This window comes from Saccostrea echinata, unplaced genomic scaffold (genome assembly GCF_033153115.1).
Source record: "Saccostrea echinata isolate AGI-Se365-2 ecotype Australia unplaced genomic scaffold, CSIRO_AGI_Sech_v1 ptg000047l, whole genome shotgun sequence".
NCBI classification, from domain to species: Eukaryota; Metazoa; Mollusca; class Bivalvia; order Ostreida; family Ostreidae; genus Saccostrea; species Saccostrea echinata.
In genome coordinates, this window is record NW_026889796.1 from 761,063 (window position 1) to 787,333 (window position 26,271).

Genomic DNA, 26,271 nt, shown 5'->3' on the forward strand with positions numbered 1-26,271 from the left:
TTAAGGAGAGTTAATTTACTACAACAATAGAATAATGTGGATTTAAGAGAAAAAATGATATTTAGAAAGCCAGATTTATCATAATGTAGTTTTACCTCAAGACCGTGTTTATTTACAGCAATGGAGAAAAAATTGCCAAATGTATGTTGGAAAAGGCTGTTGGCTGCAGCAATGGAGCACAATTGTTAGTAGCTCAGGATGTCCGAATATTTGCACAAGAAATACAAAAATACTACAGGGGCGGCAAGTGCAATTTCTCAGAAGTTGTGATGGAGAGAACCAATCCATTAGTTCCCTACATGTTCAACAAGGCATGCTACCTACAGTTTTCTGCTAACATCACCGCCGTCATGAAGAATGCTTCCACATCTTTCTGGGATGTTTGCCCCATTCTCAGTCAGACACAGCGCTGTATTGAGATGCAAGGCACATTCCAGGAACCCCTAATACGAGGGATGTGGAAGTCAGCAGCCCACCAGGTTGATCTCAACAAGTGCTTTGCTGGATATGGTATGGAGACGTGATAGATATTTAAAAAAAATTAATTAGGCTATTACAATGATTTTATTGAAAAATTATACTAATTGTTCATAAAGATAAAGTTGATAGGTTGTAGCAATAATGTAATGAAGGAAAGGTTTTAAGTTGAATTAATTTTTTGCAGCAGAGGAAATGATGAAAATGAATATGTCTAGAGAAGACAGGAAGATGATGGAAATGGAGAACTGGAACATGACTGACCTGTACAACAGGACCATGAAAGGTAGATATTTTTAAAGTAACAAAAAAAGATGATTTTGCACCCTGTTCAATTAATGTTCAGCCACATCATTTACACTTTTGAAGTAGCAAAGATTTCTCTCTGAATGATTGGTAGATCTTGTACACCTTGACTACATAACCATTTGTTTTCATATTAAAATTTGATAAAGAAGTACATGTATCTTTAAAAGGTGAAGCCATACTTGTTTGACATCATATTGTTAACCCGAGTTGCTACTCATGCACATTTTATATTTTTCCCCAAAATTAGATATATTTTCCAATTTGTTTTTAAAAGATTTCAATGTAATATTCTTCCCAAAATTATTGAAAAAGGTTGCTTTTAGAGTATTTGTGAAAAACTGGCTCAGTGTTTTAGAATTCTGTTGAGATACATGTACATGTACCTGATAATGACGACTGACGTTGGATCTGTGTAAAAGTGCTTTATGGCTTGTGAAGCTAAAGACATGATTCTTGTGAAAAATATAGAAAATGTATTCAAAATTCATTATTTTAAAAGAGATGGTAATTTTTTTTTTATATTTTCATACTTAGAAAAGACATTCTTTCCAAAGAAATGAGTCTAGCTAAGTGCAAAAAGGTTAATTTTTAGCTCTACTGGTCAGAGTCCAGAAGAGCTTATGCGATAGTAAGGTGTCCGTCGTCCGTCCGTCTGTCTGTCTGTCTGTCTGTCTGTCTGTCCGTCTGTCTGTAAACAATTTTTCAAAACGCTACTCCTCCTACAGTTTTGGTCCGATTTCAATATAACTTGGCACACAAGTAGACTACACTAAGATACATAATTTAGTGCATCGGTTTTTGATTTCGATGGACAGTGTTGCCATGGTTACTAAAAATAGAAATTTCTGTGAAATTCCTTTAAAACGCTACTCCTCCTACAGTTTTGGTCCGATTTCAATATAACTTGGCACACAAGTAGACTACACTAAGATACATAATTTAGTGCATCGGTTTTTGATTTCGATGGACGGTGTTGCCATGGTTACTAAAAATAGAAATTTCTGTGAAATTCCTTTAAAACGCTACTCCTCCTACAGTTTTGGTCCGATTTCAATATAACTTGGCACACAAGTAGACTACACTAAGGTACATAATTTAGTGCATCGGTTTTTGATTTCGATGGACGGTGTTGCCATGGTTACTAAAAATAGAAATTTCTTTGAAATTCCTTTAAAACGTTACTCCTCCTACAATTTTGGTCTGATTTCAATCTAATTAGGCACACAGTTAGAATACACTACGATACATAATATGTATTTCTGTTTTTTTTTTATTTGGGTGAATGGTGTTGTCATGGTTACTAAAAATAGAAATTTCCGTGAAATACTTTCAAAACGCTACTACTCCTAGTTTTCATTTGATTTCAATATAACTTGTCACAAAAGTAGACTACATTAAGATACATAATTCTATTTATTGTTGCATGTTGCAATGTTTCAAATCCAAGTGCTACTTTTCTTTTGTTATACAAACAGACCAGTAGAGCTACAGTCTCATCAGAGACTTCTGGTTTATAATTAAGATGTAAAACCACACATAACTTTTAAATAAATGCGATTTCATTTTTAGCTCTACTGGTCAGAGACCAGAAGAGCTTATGCGATAGTAAGGTGTCCGTCGTCCGTCCGTCCGTCTGTCTGTCTGTCTGTCCGTCTGTCTGTAAACAATTTTTATAAACGCTACTCCTCCTACAGTTTTGGTCTGATTTCAATATAACTTGGCACACAAGTAGACTACACTAAGATACATAATTTAGTGCATCGGTTTTTGATTTTGATGGACGGTGTTGCCATGGTTACTAAAAATAGAAATTTCTGTGAAATTCCTTTAAAACGCTACTCCTCCTACAGTTTTGGTCCAATTTCAATATAACTTGGCACACAAGTAGACTACACTAAGATACATAATTTAGTGCATCGGTTTTTGATTTTGATGGACGGTGTTGCCATGGTTACTAAAAATAGAAATTTCTGTGAAATTCCTTTAAAACGCTACTCCTCCTACAGTTTTGGTCCAATTTCAATATAACTTGGCACACAAGTAGACTACACTAAGATACATAATTTAGTGCATCGGTTTTTGATTTCGATGGACGGTGTTGCCATGGTTACTAAAAATAGAAATTTCTGTGAAATTCCTTTAAAACGCTACTCCTCCTATAGGGTTGGTCCGATTTCAATATAACTTGGCACACAAGTAGACTACACTAAGATACATAATTTAGTGCATCGGTTTTTGATTTCGATGGACGGTGTTGCCATGGTTACTAAAAATAGAAATTTCTGTGAAATTCCTTTAAAACGCTACTCCTCCTACAGTTTTGGTCCGATTTCAATATAACTTGGCACACAAGTAGACTACACTAAGGTACATAATTTAGTGCATCGGTTTTTGATTTCGATGGACGGTGTTGCCATGGTTACTAAAAATAGAAATTTCTTTGAAATTCCTTTAAAACGTTACTCCTCCTACAATTTTGGTCTGATTTCAATCTAATTAGGCACACAGTTAGAATACACTACGATACATAATATGTATTTCTGTTTTTTTTTTATTTGGGTGAATGGTGTTGTCATGGTTACTAAAAATAGAAATTTCCGTGAAATACTTTCAAAACGCTACTACTCCTAGTTTTCATTTGATTTCAATATAACTTGTCACAAAAGTAGACTACATTAAGATACATAATTCTATTTATTGTTGCATGTTGCAATGTTTCAAATCCAAGTGCTACTTTTCTTTTGTTATACAAACAGACCAGTAGAGCTACAGTCTCATCAGAGACTTCTGGTTTATAATTAAGATGTAAAACCACACATAACTTTTAAATAAATGCGATTTCATTTTTAGCTCTACTGGTCAGAGACCAGAAGAGCTTATGCGATAGTAAGGTGTCCGTCGTCCGTCCGTCCGTCTGTCTGTCTGTCTGTCCGTCTGTCTGTAAACAATTTTTATAAACGCTACTCCTCCTACAGTTTTGGTCTGATTTCAATATAACTTGGCACACAAGTAGACTACACTAAGATACATAATTTAGTGCATCGGTTTTTGATTTTGATGGACGGTGTTGCCATGGTTACTAAAAATAGAAATTTCTGTGAAATTCCTTTAAAACGCTACTCCTCCTACAGTTTTGGTCCAATTTCAATATAACTTGGCACACAAGTAGACTACACTAAGATACATAATTTAGTGCATCGGTTTTTGATTTTGATGGACGGTGTTGCCATGGTTACTAAAAATAGAAATTTCTGTGAAATTCCTTTAAAACACTACTCCTGCTACAGTTTTAGTCTGCTTCTAATATAATTAGGCATACAAGAAGACTATACTAAGATACATAATTTATTGCATTGGTTTTTGAATTCGATGAACAGTGTTGCCATGGTTACTTAAAATAGAAATTTTTGTGAAATTCCCATTAAACGTTACTCCTCCTACAATTTTGGTCTGATTTCAATCTAATTTGGCACGCAGTTAGAATACACTACGATACATAATATGTACTTCTGTTTTTTTTATTTGGGTGAATGGTGTTGTCATGGTTACTAAAAATAGAAATTTCCGTGAAATACTATCAAAACGCTACACCTCCTACAGTTTACATAATTCTATTCATTGTTGCATGTTGCAATGTTTCAAATCCAAGTGCTACTTTTCTTTTGTTATACAAACAGACCGGTAGAGCTACAGTCTCATCAGAGACTTCTGGTTTTTATTCATAATGAAAATAAAGGTATTTGTATGTTCAATAATATATATTCCCAGTTTGGATTCCTCTCAGAGGTTTACCAAAATATTTGAAAATAAACATTTACATGTATGAAAATTAGCATACAGGAATTTGCCGCTAGGGTATATAATGCATCAATATTATAGTGTATATTAGGCCATATTTAAAAAATTGTTTGATTGCCCTCTCCCGACCGACCCGCTAAAAATGACCTGACTCCAAAATTTTTTTTAACCTCTAGGAAGCAATTATTTTTTTATGAATTTCAGAAAATAGATTTTGAAAATTCTGCATTGATGTTGAAATTTTCTTGGGGAAAAATTTTTTTCACCTACCTACTGACCCTATTTTTTTCATCCTGAGTTGGAAGAGGGCAAAAAAACATTGTTTTAAAGTTGGCCTTATTTAAATTTTTAAAGAAAAAATTTTATAATTATTTTATTGATGTACCATTTAAATCAATATCAATATATACTGACACGCAAAAGAAACGCAACAAGCTGTAACCTACAAATATCAGAATATTTTTATCTAATGATTTTCAAAAATGAATACAGTAAGATAAACCCTGATTTAAAAACATCAGTGATTTCATTGAAACGTTGAATGGTACATGTATCTTCTAATTTTAGAAAGAATCGCATAACTGTTAAAAACACCCCATTTCCGGCCATTTAATTACAGTGTGCAAGTCCTCCATGCACAATAATTGCAGATCGATTTTTACGATGCATTAGGTTTATCAATCTCTTGATCTAGTGCCTTTTTTTCAGATGCTGAGTTCAAATTTTCTCGAACCTTTAGCAGTATAGTAACCCATGGACTTCTGGTCCACGGACGGTCATTCAGTGACATGCTAATGATGCGTATGAGCATGATTGAGGCGTGATGTAGTGTATATTATTTTGCATCTATATCTATTCTTCACCTTTGTTTTAAGAAATTCCAGCCAGAGCAATGGAAATGCGTGCTTTCAGTCATTTTGAGGAAGTCTTGGCATCACTTCAGGAAAAGATAGAATTTTTTTCTTAATATTACTGAAATACTGGTTTTAACTGGTTTCTGGGAACAATTGTAATCGGATAGAAAATCTGTAATCAGTTAGTCGATATGTATTAACTTCCTTAGAATTCAATTTACAAGATTAAAAAACCCTCTGAATGTTGATAAGTTATAATCCAAATTGACCTTGCATAACATCTGATATGAAAAATCATCAATGTCTTTAAAATCTCATGTACAGTGTATATTTTATGGTTTTCTTATTTATTATTTTTTCTTTTGAAATTGGAATAAAATGCATAAAGTTTACTGATGAAACATATAGAGAATATTACTAATGGTTTTTTTTGTTTTCCTGTACATACGTATAGAGTTCACTAAAAAAAAATATGTAGTTTGTTGCGATTAACTGGTTAATCAGTTGGAACGTCTTGCGGTTAACTGATAAGCTATTTGATCTGTATTCGATTGCCTTCCATAGTATATTCATGAAATGTGTATTACTCTCTGCAATAATTGAGATGTTTCTTGTATTTACAGAGTCCTCTCAGTGTGATATGGAAATGGCTACTAATTGTATACAGTATATTGGAAATATAGCTGTGTTTGGGGGAAGAACACCCATGATAGACAGAGCAGCTTCTTGCAGGTTTGAAATCTAGCTATCAAAATATTGTAAATTATGATCGGCAGGTTTTGTCACATGGTACAAATGCATGAACCTGTATGGAGGCTTGCATTAAATTAATTGTCAGACTTGATTTTACACAACTGAGTGAAAGTTCATCATTATCATTGTAACAGAAGTAAATGTTACAGTAATATACAGTGCATATAGAAAGGAAGTAAATATCAAAACTCATTAGTGTTTCACTTGATTGTTTTTTTAGAGACATTGCTATTTGGCAAAAATGTGTTCTTCATTCCACCATGCAGTGTTCAGCAAAACTCCGTATGAAGTTCTTAAATACAGCAAAGACCCTCAACAATCTTGTCCAATCAAAGGGCTTCTGTCTGGATGCTAAGGAGGTTGCTAAGGACTCCTTCAGGGCAGAGGTCATGAAAATGGAGTGTAATGAAAAGGAGGCTATGCAGTGTCTGGGCATGCTCAGTCTGTCCATTCAGCAGCAGTATTACATGGAAACCAGAAGTGCTGTTTGCTCGTAAGACTTCCTTATATTTTGTTATTGAACTGAAACTATGCACGAAAAGTACACTGTGAAAGGGGGAGGGGGTCTCTGGTAGTTAATTTTGAAGAAATTTTAAATTTCTCATTGTGCACTTCATTTTAAACAAATATTCATTCCCTTTTATTAACTTCTTGTTAATTTCATATTTTCATATTAAATGTGTATTTTTCATATTTTCATATTAAAGACACCTACTACCTGTCGAGGTCTGCATTGCTAAGAATACCCTGAAATGCATGCCTCATGTTCGCAAGAGCATTGAAGCAACCTACATGGATCTGAAAACCATTGCCAAGAATCTTTGTAAATCTCGCCCAAAGACAGAGGTGACCAACAATGACCACTGCCTGTCAGATATGCCAATGAAACAAAGCACTGTGTGCAGTATTCCAGAGGCCATGTATTGTATGAATTCTGTACATGCCAAGATACTCAAGATGGCTGAGCGCAAGGAGTCTGTCTGCAGGTATTTGAAAACTTCCTTTTAAGGTCTCTTGAAAATAAATTGAAAGTGTGTTTTTTGACATTTTTATAGATTTGAGATTTTGTACAGGTGTTAACAAAGATTTTAGCACTCCTATATTTTTAAACAAATAAATAAAAAATAACTATGACATGCATTTGTCATGAGAGTTCATAAGTAAATTTTTATTGGAATTTATTGGCAAAAGATGATTGCTGTTTGAATGATGGTAAACTTGCCAAATGTTTTCATTATCAACATATAGGAATGCTGAAACATTCTAATTCTTAGATATACATGAAAAATGTTTTCATTACAAAATAAAAGTTTAATTTGTGATTTAAAGAAGGATAACATATATCTTCAAAGAGATTTATGGTAATTTAAAGAGCTCCACATTGTTTTTGCTTGTTTTAGTGTGTTGCCTGAGCTGAGGACCTGTGTCTGGAAGTATGTAGGAGGTTGTGAGAGGTGCCAGCAGGACAGCGTATATCACACCATGCAGGACGTCTTCCGTCGACTCTCGAAGCTCTGTCCGAGTGCCATGTGTAATCCTTGTGGAGCTCGCTGGTGTGCAGATCAGCTCAACATGACCATGATGATGAAAAACAAGGAAATGGATGATCAGCATGATATGACGATGATGAAAGAAAAACAGATGTCATGTGTGTAAGTAGAAAGAACTTGATATGTTATATAGAGTATCTAGAACAAATACATGTACTAGAAAAAATTAATTTTCTATTGTTATGTTAAAAATCATTAAAAAACTAATGCATGCACTTGTTTTATATTGACAAATGGATTTGAACTGAAAGAATTTTACATGTATAGAAATTGAGATGAAAGTTCATCATGACTTTGAGAACCCATTTTCTGGGTTTAAACATTTATTAAACACATTTTAACAGTGATGTCTGGAAGACCCGTCAGTGCATGGAGATGAATCTGGCGACCTGCAGCCAGGAGGAGACCCATCACGTCAGGGACACTTTAGAGAGGAGAATGGCTCCCATGATCCCCACCACATGTCAGGCCAAACTTAAGTTCAGCGAGTGTGCTCTCCACTTCGCCGTCATGGCTCAAAAGATCATTGGGGTATCAGAGGATATGATGCCAAAAGGTGTGGACTCATTAAGACTGACAAAAATATTGTATCTCACATTTTAATGGAATTTAAAGGCTGGAAGATAATGTTGTTTTGAATTGAAAAAAAAAATGCTGTATGTTTTTATGATTGACATATAGAAATGATATATGCTGAAACACGTAGAATGATTTACGTGAACAATGATTTTATTGTTTACAGCTGTGTTGGCAGAGGTGCAGAAAATTATGGAGGAATATATGAAGAACATGCCTAAACCCCCTACATATGAGGAACAACTGAGGGCCGTGAGGAGACTGGTAAAGATTGTAGGCAGTATGGAGAAATCCCAGTCCTGTCCCCCCGAGTCTGACGGCTGGCCATGGGGACTCCCTGAAGATCGCCCAACACAGTGTAAGGAAGCTACATCAGCCTGGCATTGTATGGAAACACACATGCAGCAGCTTCCAATGGACAAAGTTCCTATGGTCAATGCCTCACTGCATCTTATTGGTCAACTGTTAAAGGACAAGTGTGATGGTAAGAAAATCTTACTAGAAAACCGAACAATGTAAACAGTACTTTAAGTTCTCAGTGGCATCAAAGAAATATATCTAAAGGGCTGAAGGGTTGGTATAATGTGTAATTTGAAGCACAGAATGATAGATCATACATGTATATTGGTTTCATGGTTTTCCTTGACATACATGTGTACATGTACATATTGATAGCATTACTGCATGTAAATAAATAGCAGAAAATGAATTGTAAAAAATGTATCTGGGTCAATACAGATTTCATAAGATTTTCTTTTAATTTTTTTTCCTTATGTTTTCCTTCACAGAAAAGCCTTTGAAGTGCTTTAGTTGTAAAAATGCTAAATCAAATGAGGAATGTAATACACAGCCCATGGAAACCTGCAAAGGACACAATCAGGTAAGTTTAAGGAAGAACACTATCATACAGTTCTGCTCTGTTCTTATGAAACATTGCAAAGATGTTCAAAAATATTACATGTATCTACATTTATTTGTTATTTTAACTTTGAAATCCTGGTTTTCTCTGCAGATGTGCTACACAGTAACGACACTTCCTAAATCTGTGAATGATACAGCAACAGATGAAAAAACACAAAACACCACAAAAGACAGACCCAAAAGAGAAGCTGATGATCGAGAGGACATGAAGGAAATGCATGGGTGGATCAGCAAGGGGTGTACAAGAAGAATTCCACTTCTTCAACAAGACACACAATGTATGGGTGAAGGAAAGTGTGAATATGCCTGTTATAAATCTGACTGTAACTACATGACTCACTCTGCCATCAGGGGTAAGCTTCATGATGCAAAAAAAAAATGCTTAAACTTGTAGTATCTTTTTCTGTTCTAAAATTTTACATTTTTTAAAGATCTGTTGATTGAAAATGTTTGAAGCATGAAAGTGTAGTTATTGCTGAGGTACAATATAACTTGCCCTTATTAACTTTCATTTATTGGAGGAGGGAGGCCTTTTAGCATACATGTAGTTAATATGTTCATTTTCATCTTTATCATAGATAATGCTGTTTTGCAATTAGTGTATTGAGAAATGCATCTTGTTTTTTCTCCTTTGATGGGGCTCATAAGGTCCCCTCTATTGATAAAGATAATTTGAAATAAAAAAAAATTGAGTGAGCGAATTCTTTAAATGTTTACAGATGACATGTCTTGTGACCCTAAGATGGCAGCTATTTGTGGAATGCATCTAGTGAGTGATCTGTTGTCTATGGAGAGAACAGATTGTGGGTGAGTCAGTCTTGACTTTGTTTATCCAGTTATGCACTTTAATATAAAATTTACTTGGTTGCTAGACCTCAAAGTCCTATGTTAAATACTATATACATATTTATGGTTTGCATTGTTTCTTGTGTTCCCAAGCAAATCTTCCAGATTATTGAAGAGACCAGTTTATAAGTCTTTTCCCCAAAAATTTTGTCCAGAAGACGAATTTTATCCAGATATACTGAAGTTCTACTGTACACTTTTGCAGGGGTATCTGTCTTCACAATCAATTTTTAAGCAATTTTCTTACAGGAAGGTTCAGGAGTATATGCAGTGTATGTATCATCACACTGCGAAGTGTATGTCCAGCAGTGACCAGCACATGCACATGCATGCCTTACAGTTGGCATCTACTCCGGGGCTAGTCCGGTGCTATGCAGAGCCAGAGATGTGCCAGTGTGGGCGTTGTACTGCATTGATATTCACCAATCTGGCCCAGAACCCTCTAATGTCTAGAGAACAAGTCTGCATGTAAGATTCAATTAAATACTTCATACTGCTCAATATTTTAAGCTCTGTTCACATGAAAGGGCATTCAATTTTTCCTTTGCAGTAAATAAATGTGAAGTAAAATAATGCAAATTGAATTAGGTAGTGTTTACTTGACAGTTAATGCAAAGCGAACTAATGCACATTAAACTTTCATTCAGATAATTCCGCAATTATGACATTATTTGCAAATTACATCACCTTGTGCAGAGCAGTTAATACCTTTGGCATAGTGTCATAATGTTTGTGTACACGTTTTAAGTGGATAACATTTTTCCTATTTTTAATAATAAAAACTAGCAAAAGGACCTACAGTGTATATCTGACAACTACATGTGGCATTTGACTTAATTTTATTATTATTGATGTATCAAAATTTAAATCGAATAAGCTTAGTGTGCACACAGAGTTAATGCAAAGTAATTTGATGTGCAGTGTATTAAATTAACGTAGTAATCAATTCACTTTAAAATTTGCATATGAACACGATTAAGATTTAATTCACAGTAACAGTTTAACTTGAATTTAACTCTTCCTGTAAAGAGAACATTGCTTCTTTATAAAATTGTTAGAATATTTTCCATAAAGACATGTTCAGATAGTTTCCATTAAATTCCCTTTCTTTAGTATATTGAAATGAAATCAGTCGAATTGTATTATGTTGGTATCATTCTATATAAATGTGAATTTTGATGATTTTGACATAGAATAAAAATTGTTTCTTAGAATGAATGATCTTTCTATATTTATATTTAAAAAAAACAGAAAAAAAACATTTAATACTTTTGCTTAATGTTCCATTTGTCGTTTTAGTATGTATTTTAAGGAGTTTTCCCCCCATTAAGCTCCCTCTGTCTTGGTTTCAGGGCTGCAGCTGAGGCTCAGTCTACCATCATGAAATCTGTAATGACCCAGGATTGTACCATGGAGGACATGAAGAATTTGTATGAGGCCACAGAACTAGGGATGTCCATGTTGGGAGATATGTGTAATCCTCCATTTATTGGAGGTAAAGGCAGTGGTTTTTTTGTGTCAGAAAAGAAGTCTGTATTTGAATTCTAAGTGTGGGAATAGTTTTCAGTTTGGTGCTATGCACACTGAATTTCAGCAAGTTTTTGTTCAAAGTTAGATAAGCTTAAACATGCAATATGATTTCTAAACCTGAAAATATCATTTTGATGCAAACTGAGTTAACTGAAAAAAGTAAATGGAAATAGGGGTTTCTGTATCAAAGAGAAGTCAGTTGTGTTTTGTTGTTTTCTGTAGCTGTACTTGGTAAGCCTAAGTACAACATGACATGTAGTAGAGAAGCTGCAGCCATGTGCCAAGAGTCCACACCATGGGAGGAATATGCCAAGAAAAATGACACCAGAGTTTGTGGGTAAGTTAAAAACTAAGTTCACAGACACTGATTTTTATGTACATTAATTTTATACATGTATTTAGTTATAGAGTACTGTCGTGTGGAAATTTATGTGTGGTTTTATCCTAAAAATGGCGATAAGAAATTTTTTTGCATAATTTTTCCCCAGTATCTTTGATACCAATATAATGAACTGAAATCCTTTTACATGTAATTTGTAGGATGGTGAGGAGAATGTTTTACTGCTCCCATCTCCACACTGAGAAATGTGTGTTGACACAGACTGAACTTACTGTGGCTATGGCTGCAATGTCCTCCATGATTGGGTCTCTGAAGCACCTGTGTGACTTCTCTCCATTTGAGAAGGCTGTTAAATCAGTTCAGAGCACTACCCAACTTAGTGTTGAACAGATTAGAGCAGTGTTAATGCAGGCATTTAAAGAGGACTCGCTGAAAGGAAGAGGTAAATTCTCAATGTATCAAAAATCTTCAGAGTGACACAGATTTATCAAAAATCTTCAATGTGACACAGTATCTCTTGCTATAAATCTCTCTTTATGAATCTGTTGCATATAATATAAAAGTAATATTTAGAGCAATACCTTCTGTATTGAAGAAAAATCTTTGAAACTTAAAAATATTTTTGCTATCCTTAGCATTTCTCAACACTATTTTCTTAATAAAAAAAAAAAATATGCTACAGTTTAGTCATGTTTTACATGATCAGTTTCTTTGAAACTTTTTTATTTTCATCTCTGGACTAAAATTAAAAAAAAAAAAAGAAGAAGAAGCTTATTTATTAAAGGGATTTGAACCTTCGAATTGATTAATATATGATAATTTTCTGACTCTGTTTTGTAGAAGTTCTTGACAATATGAAGGCGTTACAGAAGACTGTTGATGTTATGGAGAGGCAGCACATCTGTAAACCCTCAGTGGCTCTGCACAACTGCTTCTCCTATGTGGAGAATGTATCACCATCGGAATTCTGTGGGTAAGAACTTCTTGTAACTTTAGTACTTTGAAATACTTCTAAATTAAAATAACTTTGATTTGGGAAAAGATGGTACTTACATGTAAGTGAGATTTCTACAATATTTACTTTTCAAATTCTTTAATATATTTTTTATATTTCAGGGCTGCAAATAAAACACATGAGTGCATTGAAATGATGACCAAGGACTGTAACCCAATGCAGAGGGCACCTGTCAGCTACCTCTTTGGCAATATTCTGTACCAGGACCCCAGGCAGTGTGGAATCCCCAGCACACCAGCCCCAGAAGTCGCCAAAAGTCCATATTATCAGCTAGCTGCTTGTGCTGCAAATTACACGATGACTGTACAGAGGGCATATGCTACATCAGTGGCTCAAACTTCCATAGTTGACATGTGTGCTGCGGCCATTATGCTGGACAGATGTGTGTACCATACAGAGGTCAGCTCTACCGCCAAGGTCATGGTGGGTAGTATGGCCATGTTGACAAAAGAACTGGTGGACTTGTCCTGCGGTGCAGTACCTATGAGTAAGTAATGTAAACTTGACAAAAAGTTTTTTGGCTTATTTCTATTCAAGTATGTGAAAGAAATCTTGTTGTCTTCAAAATTAAAGGCATGAATCTATTCTTGTCAACTAATTTCAAGACATAACATATATTGGGAACACGTTTGAATGCAAAACAAAGCAGGTTTTTGAAAGTACGGTACTCACTTGTATTATTCAACAAAAAATGTAATGTAAAGGAGCAAAACTATAGTACTATGAATGTTAGAATGATCCCTTTAATAGCTAAAGCTGCATAATACAATGGTTAAGCATCAGTTGATGTTGTAGATTGGACAGGAGTGGCTTGTAAGAAAGATGATGTGGTTTGCGTGGTAATGAAGAACATGTCCAAACCTGTGGAAAAACAGGACCCTCCTCCACAAGGTTTTTTTTTAATGTTTTGTAAAATGATACTGTGTTCTTTTGTAGTGGCCCAACACCTAATTCTTTAAATTTTGATAGAATGCATTTTAGATTGGAAGTTGTAACTTTAAAGTTAATTGGTTAACTAATGTTCATTTTAGATTCTAAGAATTTGACTTCTGACTCTTTGTGCATTTGCATTTTTTTTTAAAAAGTCTGATCTGATCATACAGTGTTATGTTCATCCCATACATGTCAGAGTAACTTGATACCTGTCTTTGACTTTTTACAGAGCCCAGTACTTGTGAGGCAGTATATGCAGCAGGCTGTTTGGGTAATTATCTGATGAGGATCCTTACTTCAGCTTTTGTCCCTGTCAGTGAACAGGCTGATGTCTGCTGGTGAGTCTTTAGTAAAGTCCAAGTAGGAAAGAATTTTTTAATTCTGTAGAACATGAAAGCTATTTAGTGTTATGATAGGTCTACATTCATTAGTAAATATTGAATTTCTGTAAATTATTTGCGTGTTGAGATTTATTGCCCAAATTTAGGTACATTAGGCATTATAGATTATGGAGTATAATACAATATTGTGAATGGTATTTCCTTTGATTTATTATGGAAAACCGTCGTAACTAATCCTTTACACACAAACTTGTGGGTTTCTTCATACCACAAAAACAACAGAAATTCAACTCCACTAAAATAAGCAATTTTACAGTAATTCCCTGTAGTATTATAGTAACATTTCACAACTCAAATATACACTTACACTGTTATAGGGAGAGAATGTACATGGAACAGTGCGTCGTCTCTAGGACAGCCAGCTGTACCTATAATAGGAAAGAGGAGTTCCTGAATGCTGTGGAATGGTTCAAGAACATCACTAACCCTGGCTGCTCTGTCGTCACTACCTTCGAAAATGCCAACTGCTCCAAGGCTCAGGAGTGTGTAGCTATGGGTCTTTATTATCTGACAGAGAAAGAATCTTATGAGGACCTTGATGGATTTTGCTGGTATGTCACTCTGTGTAAACTAATAAAGCATAACTTGATGAAAACTGGTGTTAGTGCATTTGTGTTTGCAATTCTTTGGTTTGATATTGTCATTAAGTCAAGTCAATCGGCAAATAAAGATGCAAACAATAGATGGAATGCATTTCTGAAAAATTAATACAGATTCCAAAATTTAAAAGCACATATGGTTTTATCACTTTCCAGTTGGAAGACAGATATGCTGGTAGACATAATTAGACAATGTTCACTCATGTACAGCTGCATGCCACTTATTTATTATTTTGAAACTACTTTACAGGGGGGCATCAGAGATTGCCAAGTGTATTGAACACCATGCATCCAACTGCTCTCGACAGGACATAGTGAACATTAGGGAGGGGGTGGAAATAATGGGCAATGTGACCCACTTTTACTGTCCACACTTGGATGCTCAAATATGTCCCCTGAGTAAGATGGAAGGAAGCACCCCAGGAGCTGTGTGTCAAGTTAACAACATGAGGATGTGTATAAACAGATTTTATGAGCAGACACATGAAGATCTTAAACTGAGTGATCAGCAGTATTGCTCGTAAGTAATTTCCCCCTAAAAAAAGTTGATGTGGACATATTTAACCCCCCCCCCCCCCTTAAAAAAAAAACAAACTCTAAATTGTGGCCACCTAAAATAAAAAAAAAGAAAAGAATATTAACAAGGACAGAAATGTTTCATACTGAAATTGAAAAAATTGTATTTCAGAATATTGTCCCAGACCACAGACTGTGTAATGAGGAATTCCAGTAACTGCCATCCAGAGACTGTTAACGAGATGAAGGAACTCATCATTCCTGGGATCCTTAAGGCTAACGTGAACTGTTCCATCCTCACTCAGACTTATCTATCCTACACCTCATGTCCAATTGTTGGAAACTGCTCCATTGCTTATGCCATGGGGAAAATTACAGAGGCTGTTGCCCAGTCTCAGATTCAAGGAGTTAATCAGTGCAAGTAAGGGTCATTTATTGTTTTATTCCTCAGAAAAAAACCCTAAGGGGACTGCTTTATACTTCAATATTTAAAAGAAGTAACTTTAAAATTTGTCAGAGATGAATTCAGAAATACATTGTATATTGTACTTTACTTTAATTCTTTGTAGCCTCTTCTTTTCTGTGCAAAATGAGTTGTTACAACAGACATGTTTCCCAGTGGAGACGTCCATTATCAACAAGGCACTCCTCCAGTTCAGTGGTTATCTAAATGAAGCATATGGTTGTAATAAACAAACCCTTGGAATCAGGCAGGTACCGGGAGTTGTCTTTGATAACTCTGAACTTGCCAAATGTGCAGATGAAATGGGAGAGAATTTAGGAAATGCTCTAGCCAATCCACGTTATGGAGTATGGGATATCTGTGACTCGGCTCAGAAGTACCATGGATGTCTGAAGACGCTCTTCAGTAAGGCCAAGAGCACCAGGGAGAAGTTCATCAGGATGACAATGAAGAAATCATACATGGATATTGAGAGTTTTGTCAACGGAACATGTGCCAAACTGAGTAAGTTACCGGCTTTAGTCAATCTTTAGGAAAAAAATTCAAAACATTCTGGGCTTTGCAGTGAAGTAAAAAAAAATTCCATGTAATTTAAGTGTATCATGTATCACGTATCCTTTATTCTTACAGATATGACCCAACTTAGGCCCGTGTCACCAGCTGCTGGTGAGTTATTTTTAATTACATTATTTATTTATCTGCTTTAGATAACTTGTAATGAAAATAGTTTTTGTAGATATAAGTAACTATATGTTCATGTAAGGTAAGGCAAAATTCAATAATATGGAAAACTGAAAATAATTTTTTTTTTTTTTCAGAACCAAGAACCTGTGCTAAAAGCCTTGCTGTGGGATGTGTATTGTCCTTCTCCCAGCAGGCAATGCTCACAGGTCAGTTAAGACCTGGAGACACCGAGCAGTTGTGCAGGTTTGTTGACTAATTTATTTTTAAATATGTCAATTTAATCAATGCCCAAAGTGTTACAGGAACTTTTTCTGACAGGAGAAATGTGCGTCTGTAACAGCTCTGTGAAAGGTAAATAGAGTGTTACTCCAATATTGCAAGGCAGGGAAAAACAGACAATTTTCTTTTACCGTGCTTGGATGTCCAAAAAAAAAAAAAATCAAGAATATGCTCAAAATAAAGAAATTGTACATGTTCTTTCATTGTTCTGTAGGTCCAGAATTGATTATTACCACTGTATGAAGAATGTCACAGCCGGATGTTCAAATGGATTCACTACCCAACTCCAGACAATGCTGTCATTGGCTGATTCAGTCCTGATGGGGTCTGGTCAGTGTCCGGATGATGTCATGATGCAGGCCAAACGAATGCAGGAGGAGGCATATATGGAAATGGTTTACGGACCTGCCAGGAATGACATCACAATTAAACTTGTCACAAGAATGATGATGGACAGGATGCAATATAAACAGAAAGATGATGAGGAGGGAGAGATGGGAGAAGATGACGAGGATGATAAGGAAGGAATGGATAAGGATGACATGAAGGAAGAAATGGATAAGGGTGGCAAGGAGGATATGGAAAAAGATGACAAGATGGAAGACGATGATGAAATGGACAAAGAGGAGTAAGGAAGAAGATAAATGAATATATAAGATAATCAAATTAATAGAAATAGTGCACTTATGTGTATATTGCAATAATTATTGAAAAGAGCAGGTTTAAGACAAATTTTGGTGTCAAGAGTACTGATACATGTACGGTATAATTGTTAAAAAAAATTTTTTAATAAAAACTAGGTATACAGTTGTTTTTTTTTTTTTTTAAATTGATATTTGTTAGATATTTTAGGTGAAAGACAAAAGGGATTCAACTATTGTTTAATGAATTAGTCATTTTCCTTTGAATAATCCAGTCCGTTTTCTATTTAGGATGGGAGATAAATCTGATATGAAGACTATGGGTAAAATGATGAAGGGATGTAATACCAGAATGGCATCCAGATGTATGATGTATTTCTCCAATATTGTTATCAAGGTCAACAGGTCAAATGTCATGGGTCATTGCAGGTTAGTAGATGTTTAAAAAAAAAAATACAGTTCCAACTCATTCAGTTCTGTTTTTGCTTAATTAGCAATTCAAGAGTAAAATCTTTTCCGAATAAGACAGATAAAGCAGTTGATATAAACCCATCTGTAATGTATAATCATGTAAATTTACAGGGAACTGGAAAAAGCCATGCCATGTGTGTGGAACAATGTCAAGGAATGTGACGAGGTCACTCAATATGTTGCTGTTGACACTATCAAAAAGGTGACCCATTATGGAATGAGCATGTGTAAAGCAGCCATGTACAAAATGATGAGGTCAGGAAATATGTCTATGTCGGAGAGAGAGGAAATGGGAAGAATGATGATGTCACAGAACATGTCTGAATCCATGAGAGAGGAGATGAGAGAAATGATGGGTAACTCGGGCATGTCAATGTCAGAGGACTCAGAAGACTCGATGAACAGAATGGAGGAGGAAGAAATGGATGACATGGAAAGAGAGATGATGGATGGGAAAAGGATGAAGGCCAGATTGGAGAGGATGTTCAGTAACATGGATCCAGTGACTGAGGTTCGAGAAAGGGTGATGTCCTTTATGGCCGAAGGTGGGGAGATTGGAGATAACTTGCAGGCAATAATGAAGCTCCTTAGTGTGGCCCCTGAGGATGGAATGTGTGTGGATCCAGCCAAGTACAAAGAGTTTGGTAGATGTGACCCTGCTGTGGCTATGGAGTGTCTGTTGAGTGTGGATAGGGAACTTCTTAACCCTATGTCAACTAGATCTAGGCTGTGTTTGTAAGTAAATTGAAATGTCTCATTTATTACAAAATTTTTTGGCAAGTTCTACTGCTTTATAGTACTTTTTCTTTTTTTTTTAATCACTTTTGGAAAACCTACTTGTCACGATTATGACTTATATAAGAAAATGGGATGGCAATTGATTGCAAAATATCAAGGTTCAGCCTGATTATCTGGTAATCAATTGACCTATATAAGTGCATATTTATCATTTCCAAAATCCATTATTTTTTTTACATTGAACAAAATTTAGAAGAAAATGGAAACAAATGAATAAGAAAAGCAAATACTTGTGAATTTAAGGTATTTTTACATTGTTTCAAGATCACTATATATACCACATATCAGAAGAAGTATTACAATTATTTTTGTGCTTAGGAATATGATTTGGTTAGAAGCATCCATTGGCAAGGAAATTTTTTAAACTGATTATCCTCAGTCAGACCAACTAATCAAAACACCAATGATGTTTGTAGTAAAAGTACAATATTAATTCCATATCAGTGTTATCAGTGTTGTCCTTTCAGTAGATTTCCTCTTTTGCAGGAAGCAGAATATCGCCATGCGTTGCTATGCAGCTATGACAGTGGGCTGTGATCACATGACAAGCACCATGCTGGGTGTGTCAATGTCACTTATGATGTACAAAACGGGAGACAAGTGTGAGACAAAGTGGGCCTCCCCATGTAAACAGGAGGAAGACAGACAGTGTGAGATGGAGGAGGCAGAAGAATGTCTGGAAGGACTTCACAAAGTCGTGCTGGCTGCTAAAGACTTCTTACCAGGATCTGCTACCCAAATGTGCATGTATGTCCTACATGTTTTAAATTGTTCATATTTTTTTATTGAATCTTTTAGAAGAGAGGCAAAGTAAGTCATGAAAACAACAGATGAACAAAATTGTATTGAATTGAAGCTGAACTCAGCTCATAAAAGGAAGAGATTTATACTTGTCTGCCATATTTCACTTCATTTGCTTTATTTCTGGAGCCCCTATATGAAGCCTGTCTCCTTCACGGTTCAAAGTATTTTGCTGTATAGATCTCACTTGTGTGGACGTATCTTACATTGCCATTGATAGTTGCTAGAATTATTCAATATATGCAACTATACCATATCAGGAATAAAAGTAACATCAATTGCATAGTCGTATTACAAACAAACAATCGCAAAAGTACATAAATCAATGAAATAGAATGTAAATACAGTGGCGCCTCGTTAATCCGGACGCCTCCGTCCCCAACGAAATCGTCCGGATAAATGAATCGTCCGGATAAGTGAATCACTTCTTAAAAGACGTACCCTCTCAAAACATGTACATATGAACAGTGGTATCAAATGTGAAGGAAAACACCTTTATTTTACCTTGGCTTATTGATTTTATTTTTATAGTTTTAAAAGCAATAATCAATATTTAAAAAAAACTTCCTTTTCTAACACAAGAAACTTTACTCGCCTTCTATTTGACGTGTAGTTACATGGGCTGACCAAATTTTGCTCTGCTACTGCTTTATTTCGGCACATTTTTTTTTTATTTATTCATGCTCATATTAAGTAGAACTATTCATTATCACCATTGAGAATGTTCAAATGACTAACCGCGTATATTCACTACATAGGGAAATAAGTAACTAAACAATGTAATCAGTGTACGTATTGCAAATATTCAACGTAAACATAAGCCATATTCAGGGTTATCAATACTTTTTCTAAAAACTCTAAGTTATATACCTTGAAAAAACGTGATCGGCATTTATAACTAATGCCAGTTACGTATTTCTTAGCGCATTAAATAGAAATATATTTTCTTGAATTATGTATCATAATAAATAGTCTTATGAAAAAAAAAAACCGTTTCAAATGATGTACGTTTTGAGAATTGGAAAATCGTTTTTTGATGAACTTACGCAACTCAATACTACAACGAAATCTCGTGATTTATTATTCAGTAAAAAAAATTTATTTACAACTCTCCAAAATTCTCATAAATTTATAAACCGTTAGCAATTTATTGTATTCTGAACGGATTTATATTTAATTAATGCACAGTATAAGCTAAATTCTTCGGGCTTTATGATATAAAAGACGTGTGTTTTATCTGAGGTAAACACACGCTAATTATAGACGCTATTGTTTAGAGGTCACAGGTAACCGCCTTCAAACTGACTCCACGGACAATGTTTTTACAATAATTATCACTACTGCAAGAAAGGTGTGAAAAGTCGTTCCTCGAAAAATTACCGTCCGCATAAACGAGTCATTTTTCAATGAAATTTTACGTTTTGTAGTAGAAATTGACCGTCCGGATCCGGAACGCGAATTTCCGGATAAATGAGACAGAATAACGTGGAAAAAATCGGTTCCCAGAAAATATCGTCCGGAAGGTGAAGCGTCCGGATTATTGGCGTCCGGATTACCGCGGCGCCACTGTACTAAGAAATGCTACACATCATCCATGAGTGTCCTATCAGGTGCACCCTACACCCTAGTGCTAATATCAGGGATAGGAAAACTAATGTGGTGTATCATGTTCAGCTTTAAGAAAAAAAACAAAAAATTGGTAAAAGTCATGTCACAATAGGCAAAATTGTGTATTCTTAAATTTCCAAATGTTTAGGGAAATTGCAAGTTCAAATTTAATTTCATTTTAAACTGTTTCAGGGTTGCCACAAAGACAAAGCAGTGTTTGATGGAAAAACTTGCTCACTGTGACACCAAAACTAAATATGGATTCCACGACGCATTGCGACCTGCTATACAGACTCTGGACTACATCTGTGAAACCATGCCAGCCCTGGGCTGTGTCACCTCCTTCCTCTGGAAGTCAGCATCTTCTGTTCTCCTCACTTCTGATTTAGCCAAGGTAGGCTCAGCTGTTCAAACCATGAAGTTCTTCCGAGAACAGAACATGAGCATGCCTGATGCACTTCAGGAGAAGATGTGGAAAGAGATGGGAGATAGATTGAATGGATCTAGAAGTGAGGCTATGACTATGTATGCTGGATGGCTGGGTAGGCTGACTGGTAAAGCTCCGGAGTGCATGGAGAAGGAAGATAACATGCATGGAATGGAAGGTGTGCTGACAAGTGTGTCTGGACTGATCAAACTGACCATGATGGAAAGTGGATTGGTTCATCCAGAGATGGACTTTGTTGAACATGTAGAAATGATGATCAGTATGGATGATAAAGACAGTGTGTTGTCTATGGCCATAAGTGCTATTAATAGAACACTCGTGGAACACGATATGCATCTGAACCACTCCTATCTGATAAGAACTGCTGTCAAAGAAATTGTACAGATGGGGGATAGTACCAAAATGTTGCAATTCTTTTATGCCAAGATGGCTAAGAGCATGATTATGAAGACCATGGAGAAGATGGGTATGAAAATGAAGATGGATGAGATGGAAGAGGAAGAAATGGAGATGGAGATGCAGAGATGGATGGTTGCTGAGCTCGCTAACAAAGTCCGTGAGATGATGCCCAATATGACAAGGATGATGAGGTCACCAGACTACACTATTGAATACTTGTCAAAATCAATGGAGGTTATGAAGATGAAGAAATGGTCTTCATGTTCAGAGCTTGCAGAGGCAGCAAGATGTCTGGAGAGGTATACTCATCTGATCCCAGCTGAGTCTCGAGCCACTTTGAATGTCACCATGCATGCACTCTTTACAGTTGCAGGAGCAGTTTGTGAACGTAAGCATCATTCCTATAATATTGCTGAATTTTGATTTCTTCTTGCTTCTGTTTTATATTTTTTGTTGTTTTTATTCTGTCGAAAGTTGGTAAATCTGAATAAAAAAACAATGAAACCATGTCCTTGCAAATTACTTACTGTATTTTAATGCAAAAATTTATTTGCAGCTACCAAGTGCTTCCAGTGTAATGGAATGACAAATAATGAGCAATGTAACCTACAAGGGTTCATGACCTGTGACCCAGGTCAAGGTTGTACCACCACAGTTGCTGATGGAAAGATCTACAAGGGATGTGCTTATCCTACTGATGACTATAAAGATGACAGAATGAACTTTATGACTTGCATGGAGAGCTGGTGCAACAAACCACTGATGACTACACACAAAGGTAGAATCAGCATAAAAGTTATACATTCCTCAGTTATTATCTTCAAATGTTGAATTTTGATGAGAAGTAAAGTTTTTGGTAGTATTTGATGGAAATTGATTATTTTTTTTTCTTTGATAAATCACTGTTTTATTTTTGAAGAAAAAGACCCAATGTGTCAGCCATACATGGCCATACAATGTGGAATGGACCTTGTGCCTAGCCTTGTCCTGAACAGAACACCCAACATGAGGTAATCTATAATATGCTCATCTAGAGGTTAATTTATGTAATACAGTAAAACGCGATATAAACAAACAAGAATTCTCTACATTCATTAAGCTCATAATATATTTTAAAACTGCAGAGAATGAAAATCTCTTTGCTGTAAGTGTATGCATACTGACAGTGTTTTGGAATAACTTGGAGTGTTACTTACATCCATGAAATTTCAGTACCAGGACAGCTGAATTGAGAACACATTTATTTTGATATTTTATCTATTTTGACTTGTCAGGGATATATACAAGGCATCGTGGTGTATGGATTACCACACCTCTCGTTGTGTGCATCGTGGCCACCAGGCTGCCAGTCAGCTAGGATTCATGATCAAGCGTACAGCACTAGAGGGCGCTTGTGCTGGGGACCCGGCTCAGTACGAGTGTGGACTTCGCAGTGTCATTGGACTGGCTACAGCCATCAACAAACCAGCCATCTCCAGGGCAGCTATTTGCTAGTGAGTGATTGCATCTTTGGAGCATAGCAGAAATATTTTTTTTTACTTGTACTTCAGAACTCTGTGTAATAAAATGGATCTCTTCATATTTTTTTTTTTTTGGTAAAACAATACTTTGTGTTTCATTTAAGTAATGGGCAGCTATTCATTCTTCTTATTAAATGTGTTTATCTTATTAAGGTACCAGTTTATTACATAAATTAAGTCTTTAATTAATCAAAGCCCTCTGCATTTTTTCTTATTTACAGTGAACTAAATAACACTTTGACCATGATCAGAACAGCACAGGCTCACAATAAATGCTCCGAGTATGATTCTATAGCTGTTTACGAGGGAATAAAAACCATCATGCAGATTTTGGGTCATGACTATTGTCCAGGCATGATGGCTCGAGATAATGCTTCCTGTGAGATGATGACTAGGATGATGTTAGGGGACAACAAAGATTCCAAGTGTGAAGTGGAAGAAATTTCCCAGTGTGTGGAGGAACACAAACTGCTACACTCTCTAGTCATGATGTCGGACATGGAGAAAATGAAAGCCACAAAGAATGCTCGGCCAAGGGATTACGATCAAGTGTGCATGTAGGTCGTGTGTGGAAAACTTTTTTTGTAATCTGTCATTTAACATGTGGTATTACTTTGATGTCAGACTTTAAATAATGATTCAGTTGCAATCAGTATGTTCCCTAAAGAACTGGCTACCAGCCAAATTGACTGCTTTAATAGATAAAAATGCCACTTTGTAATTTAAAAAATCAAAATTTAATTGTTGTAAGGTCAACAGAGATTTGTCATATACCTCAACCCAAAGCCTGTTACAATTGATCTCTAACCCTTTACTTTGAAATAAAGGGAGAACACTGTGCAATATGTTGAATTATTATTTTATGTACACCTCTGTAGTATTCATCAGAAACTATTTATAATTTTTTTAGTAGTAATAAGGTAATTCCCTCCTTTTCAGGGAGCTATTTTTGGCATCTCGCTGTATAAGTTCTAAGATTAACAGTTGCAGTCAAACCATTCAACATCAAGTAATGAGAAATGTGACAAACAAGATGGGATTTTTCATCAGACACTGTCCAATCTCCAACATGATGCATGAGATGTGTAGTCCTCTACCCATGCCTGAGCAAGTGTGCAATATTCCTTTTGTTAAAGATGCATGCTTTGGCAGGTTTATCTCTGAAAGTGAAATGTGCAGGTAAGTGACATTCTTCTTATAATTAAAGTGTTTCAGCAGTTATTTTGTAACCTAAAATTTTGTTCAAAATATAGCATTAAGCTTGATACATTGTAATTTCTATCTATAATATGAAGTCTACTTGATATGATAATGTACTGTTATCGTTGACAAGTGTTGGATTCTTTAGCCCTAACAATTTGATTTTATATATCCTTTTGCTAGTGGCTAGGCAAGAGCAGACAATGGATGCATGTATCTTTTTTTTTTCAATCTTTTTTACAAAAGTGTGGATAGGTCAGACCTTATGACCACTTTGGGTTGCATTGCCAACCACACCTCTGGATGTGCAGTAGCCCAAGGTGTTCCTGTATTTAACATGGTATTTGATGTCATGGCCAGAGTAACCATGAAATGTGGTGCGCTCAACAGAGTTTTCCAAGATAACCAGGTAAAGCATAATACATTTTATTCCTTAGCTAATATATGAGAAAGTAAGACAGTCACTGTTTTATTTTAAGTTCTAATATAAACTGTGACTAGATGCCATCTTTAACATGCTTTATAAAATGAGATACAGTACATGAATATTTACATGTAAGGAACAGACTTCAGGAAGATTTTTTTAAAGCTTATTATGAAATATTATTGAGATAATAACTATTCTACTGAAAGTTACGGTGACCGATGTTTGAAAATTTTCATAATAATTTTCAAGACTTGATGAATTAAAATACCTTTTCCTACATTTGTAGAATATGTACAAAATGACAGAGGAAATGGTTGCAAAGATGATTATGGAGTACAACATAATGATGAAGACGGATAATGAAAGAGATAACAAGCCAATGTCAGGCATTCTCAACTCTATGTTGATGGCCAAGTATGCACAGAAGACCCAGAACATGACTGCCGAGGTTGTGTTTGCTAGTTTGTCACCACTCCTACGTAACGTGACCACGGAAATGGAAAACGCTGCACAGTAAGTCTGTCTTAAAATGACACGAGTGGTTGGAAGAACGACTAGAATTTATGATGGTATTAAACAAAAGAATTTTTGGATAAAATGATATGATGAATTAAATCTTAAATTTACAATCATGATGTTGATATTGTAGGATGGCCTTATTTGGAGATGAGACCAAGGGTGTAGCAGTCTGTAACCTTGACTACATAGCTAGCTTCAGGAGAGCCCTGATGAACCCAGACTGGTTTGGCCCTGTATTCTGTGAAGCTCTCGCTGAGTTAACATCCTGTCTGAGCCGCCAGAATCTCTCACCAGTGGCCCAGAGCAGTGTCATGTACATGATGAATGAAATGGCTGGATACACAACTGAGGCTTGTAAGGGTTATTCCGAGCAAGTCATGTGGAAGGGCTGGATGTTGTGGAACCTGACCCAGGGAATGGCCAAGATGCCAGCTTACGCTAGACTTGAGGAGCTGTCCAAACACATGGCGAATGGCACTCAGGACAAAATGAACCTGACAGCTAAGGAGGTGGCAGGCATGCTTGATGCCAGCATAGGATCTGTGGTTGACCATATGCTTCAAGGTAATGGAGATATTTTCTTGTAATTTTTTTA

The 26,271-nt window shown here is 35.7% G+C and overlaps 1 protein-coding gene across 1 annotated transcript in view; it reads left to right on the forward strand.

The window, feature by feature from the left end:
• The window catches only part of LOC133203073 (uncharacterized), a 78,377-nt gene that overhangs the window by 31,298 nt on the left and 20,808 nt on the right, over positions 1 to 26,271 (forward strand). The window contains exons 33-70 of the mRNA XM_061338939.1: positions 119 to 510; positions 665 to 763; positions 6,062 to 6,170; positions 6,412 to 6,684; positions 6,899 to 7,177; positions 7,592 to 7,843; positions 8,086 to 8,297; positions 8,484 to 8,801; positions 9,106 to 9,197; positions 9,330 to 9,591; positions 9,958 to 10,045; positions 10,334 to 10,552; positions 11,437 to 11,579; positions 11,837 to 11,951; positions 12,155 to 12,396; positions 12,795 to 12,927; positions 13,071 to 13,456; positions 13,765 to 13,860; positions 14,132 to 14,240; positions 14,621 to 14,854; positions 15,153 to 15,422; positions 15,591 to 15,839; positions 15,988 to 16,385; positions 16,512 to 16,547; positions 16,700 to 16,808; positions 17,059 to 17,472; positions 17,777 to 17,914; positions 18,068 to 18,691; positions 19,241 to 19,501; positions 21,356 to 22,398; positions 22,567 to 22,788; positions 22,930 to 23,020; positions 23,285 to 23,503; positions 23,752 to 24,087; positions 24,470 to 24,709; positions 24,977 to 25,139; positions 25,444 to 25,670; positions 25,807 to 26,238. Of these exons, the coding sequence (XP_061194923.1) occupies positions 119 to 510; positions 665 to 763; positions 6,062 to 6,170; positions 6,412 to 6,684; positions 6,899 to 7,177; positions 7,592 to 7,843; positions 8,086 to 8,297; positions 8,484 to 8,801; positions 9,106 to 9,197; positions 9,330 to 9,591; positions 9,958 to 10,045; positions 10,334 to 10,552; positions 11,437 to 11,579; positions 11,837 to 11,951; positions 12,155 to 12,396; positions 12,795 to 12,927; positions 13,071 to 13,456; positions 13,765 to 13,860; positions 14,132 to 14,240; positions 14,621 to 14,854; positions 15,153 to 15,422; positions 15,591 to 15,839; positions 15,988 to 16,385; positions 16,512 to 16,547; positions 16,700 to 16,808; positions 17,059 to 17,472; positions 17,777 to 17,914; positions 18,068 to 18,691; positions 19,241 to 19,501; positions 21,356 to 22,398; positions 22,567 to 22,788; positions 22,930 to 23,020; positions 23,285 to 23,503; positions 23,752 to 24,087; positions 24,470 to 24,709; positions 24,977 to 25,139; positions 25,444 to 25,670; positions 25,807 to 26,238 (9,525 nt within the window). The remainder of the gene's footprint in view (positions 1 to 118; positions 511 to 664; positions 764 to 6,061; positions 6,171 to 6,411; positions 6,685 to 6,898; positions 7,178 to 7,591; positions 7,844 to 8,085; positions 8,298 to 8,483; positions 8,802 to 9,105; positions 9,198 to 9,329; positions 9,592 to 9,957; positions 10,046 to 10,333; positions 10,553 to 11,436; positions 11,580 to 11,836; positions 11,952 to 12,154; positions 12,397 to 12,794; positions 12,928 to 13,070; positions 13,457 to 13,764; positions 13,861 to 14,131; positions 14,241 to 14,620; positions 14,855 to 15,152; positions 15,423 to 15,590; positions 15,840 to 15,987; positions 16,386 to 16,511; positions 16,548 to 16,699; positions 16,809 to 17,058; positions 17,473 to 17,776; positions 17,915 to 18,067; positions 18,692 to 19,240; positions 19,502 to 21,355; positions 22,399 to 22,566; positions 22,789 to 22,929; positions 23,021 to 23,284; positions 23,504 to 23,751; positions 24,088 to 24,469; positions 24,710 to 24,976; positions 25,140 to 25,443; positions 25,671 to 25,806; positions 26,239 to 26,271) is intronic.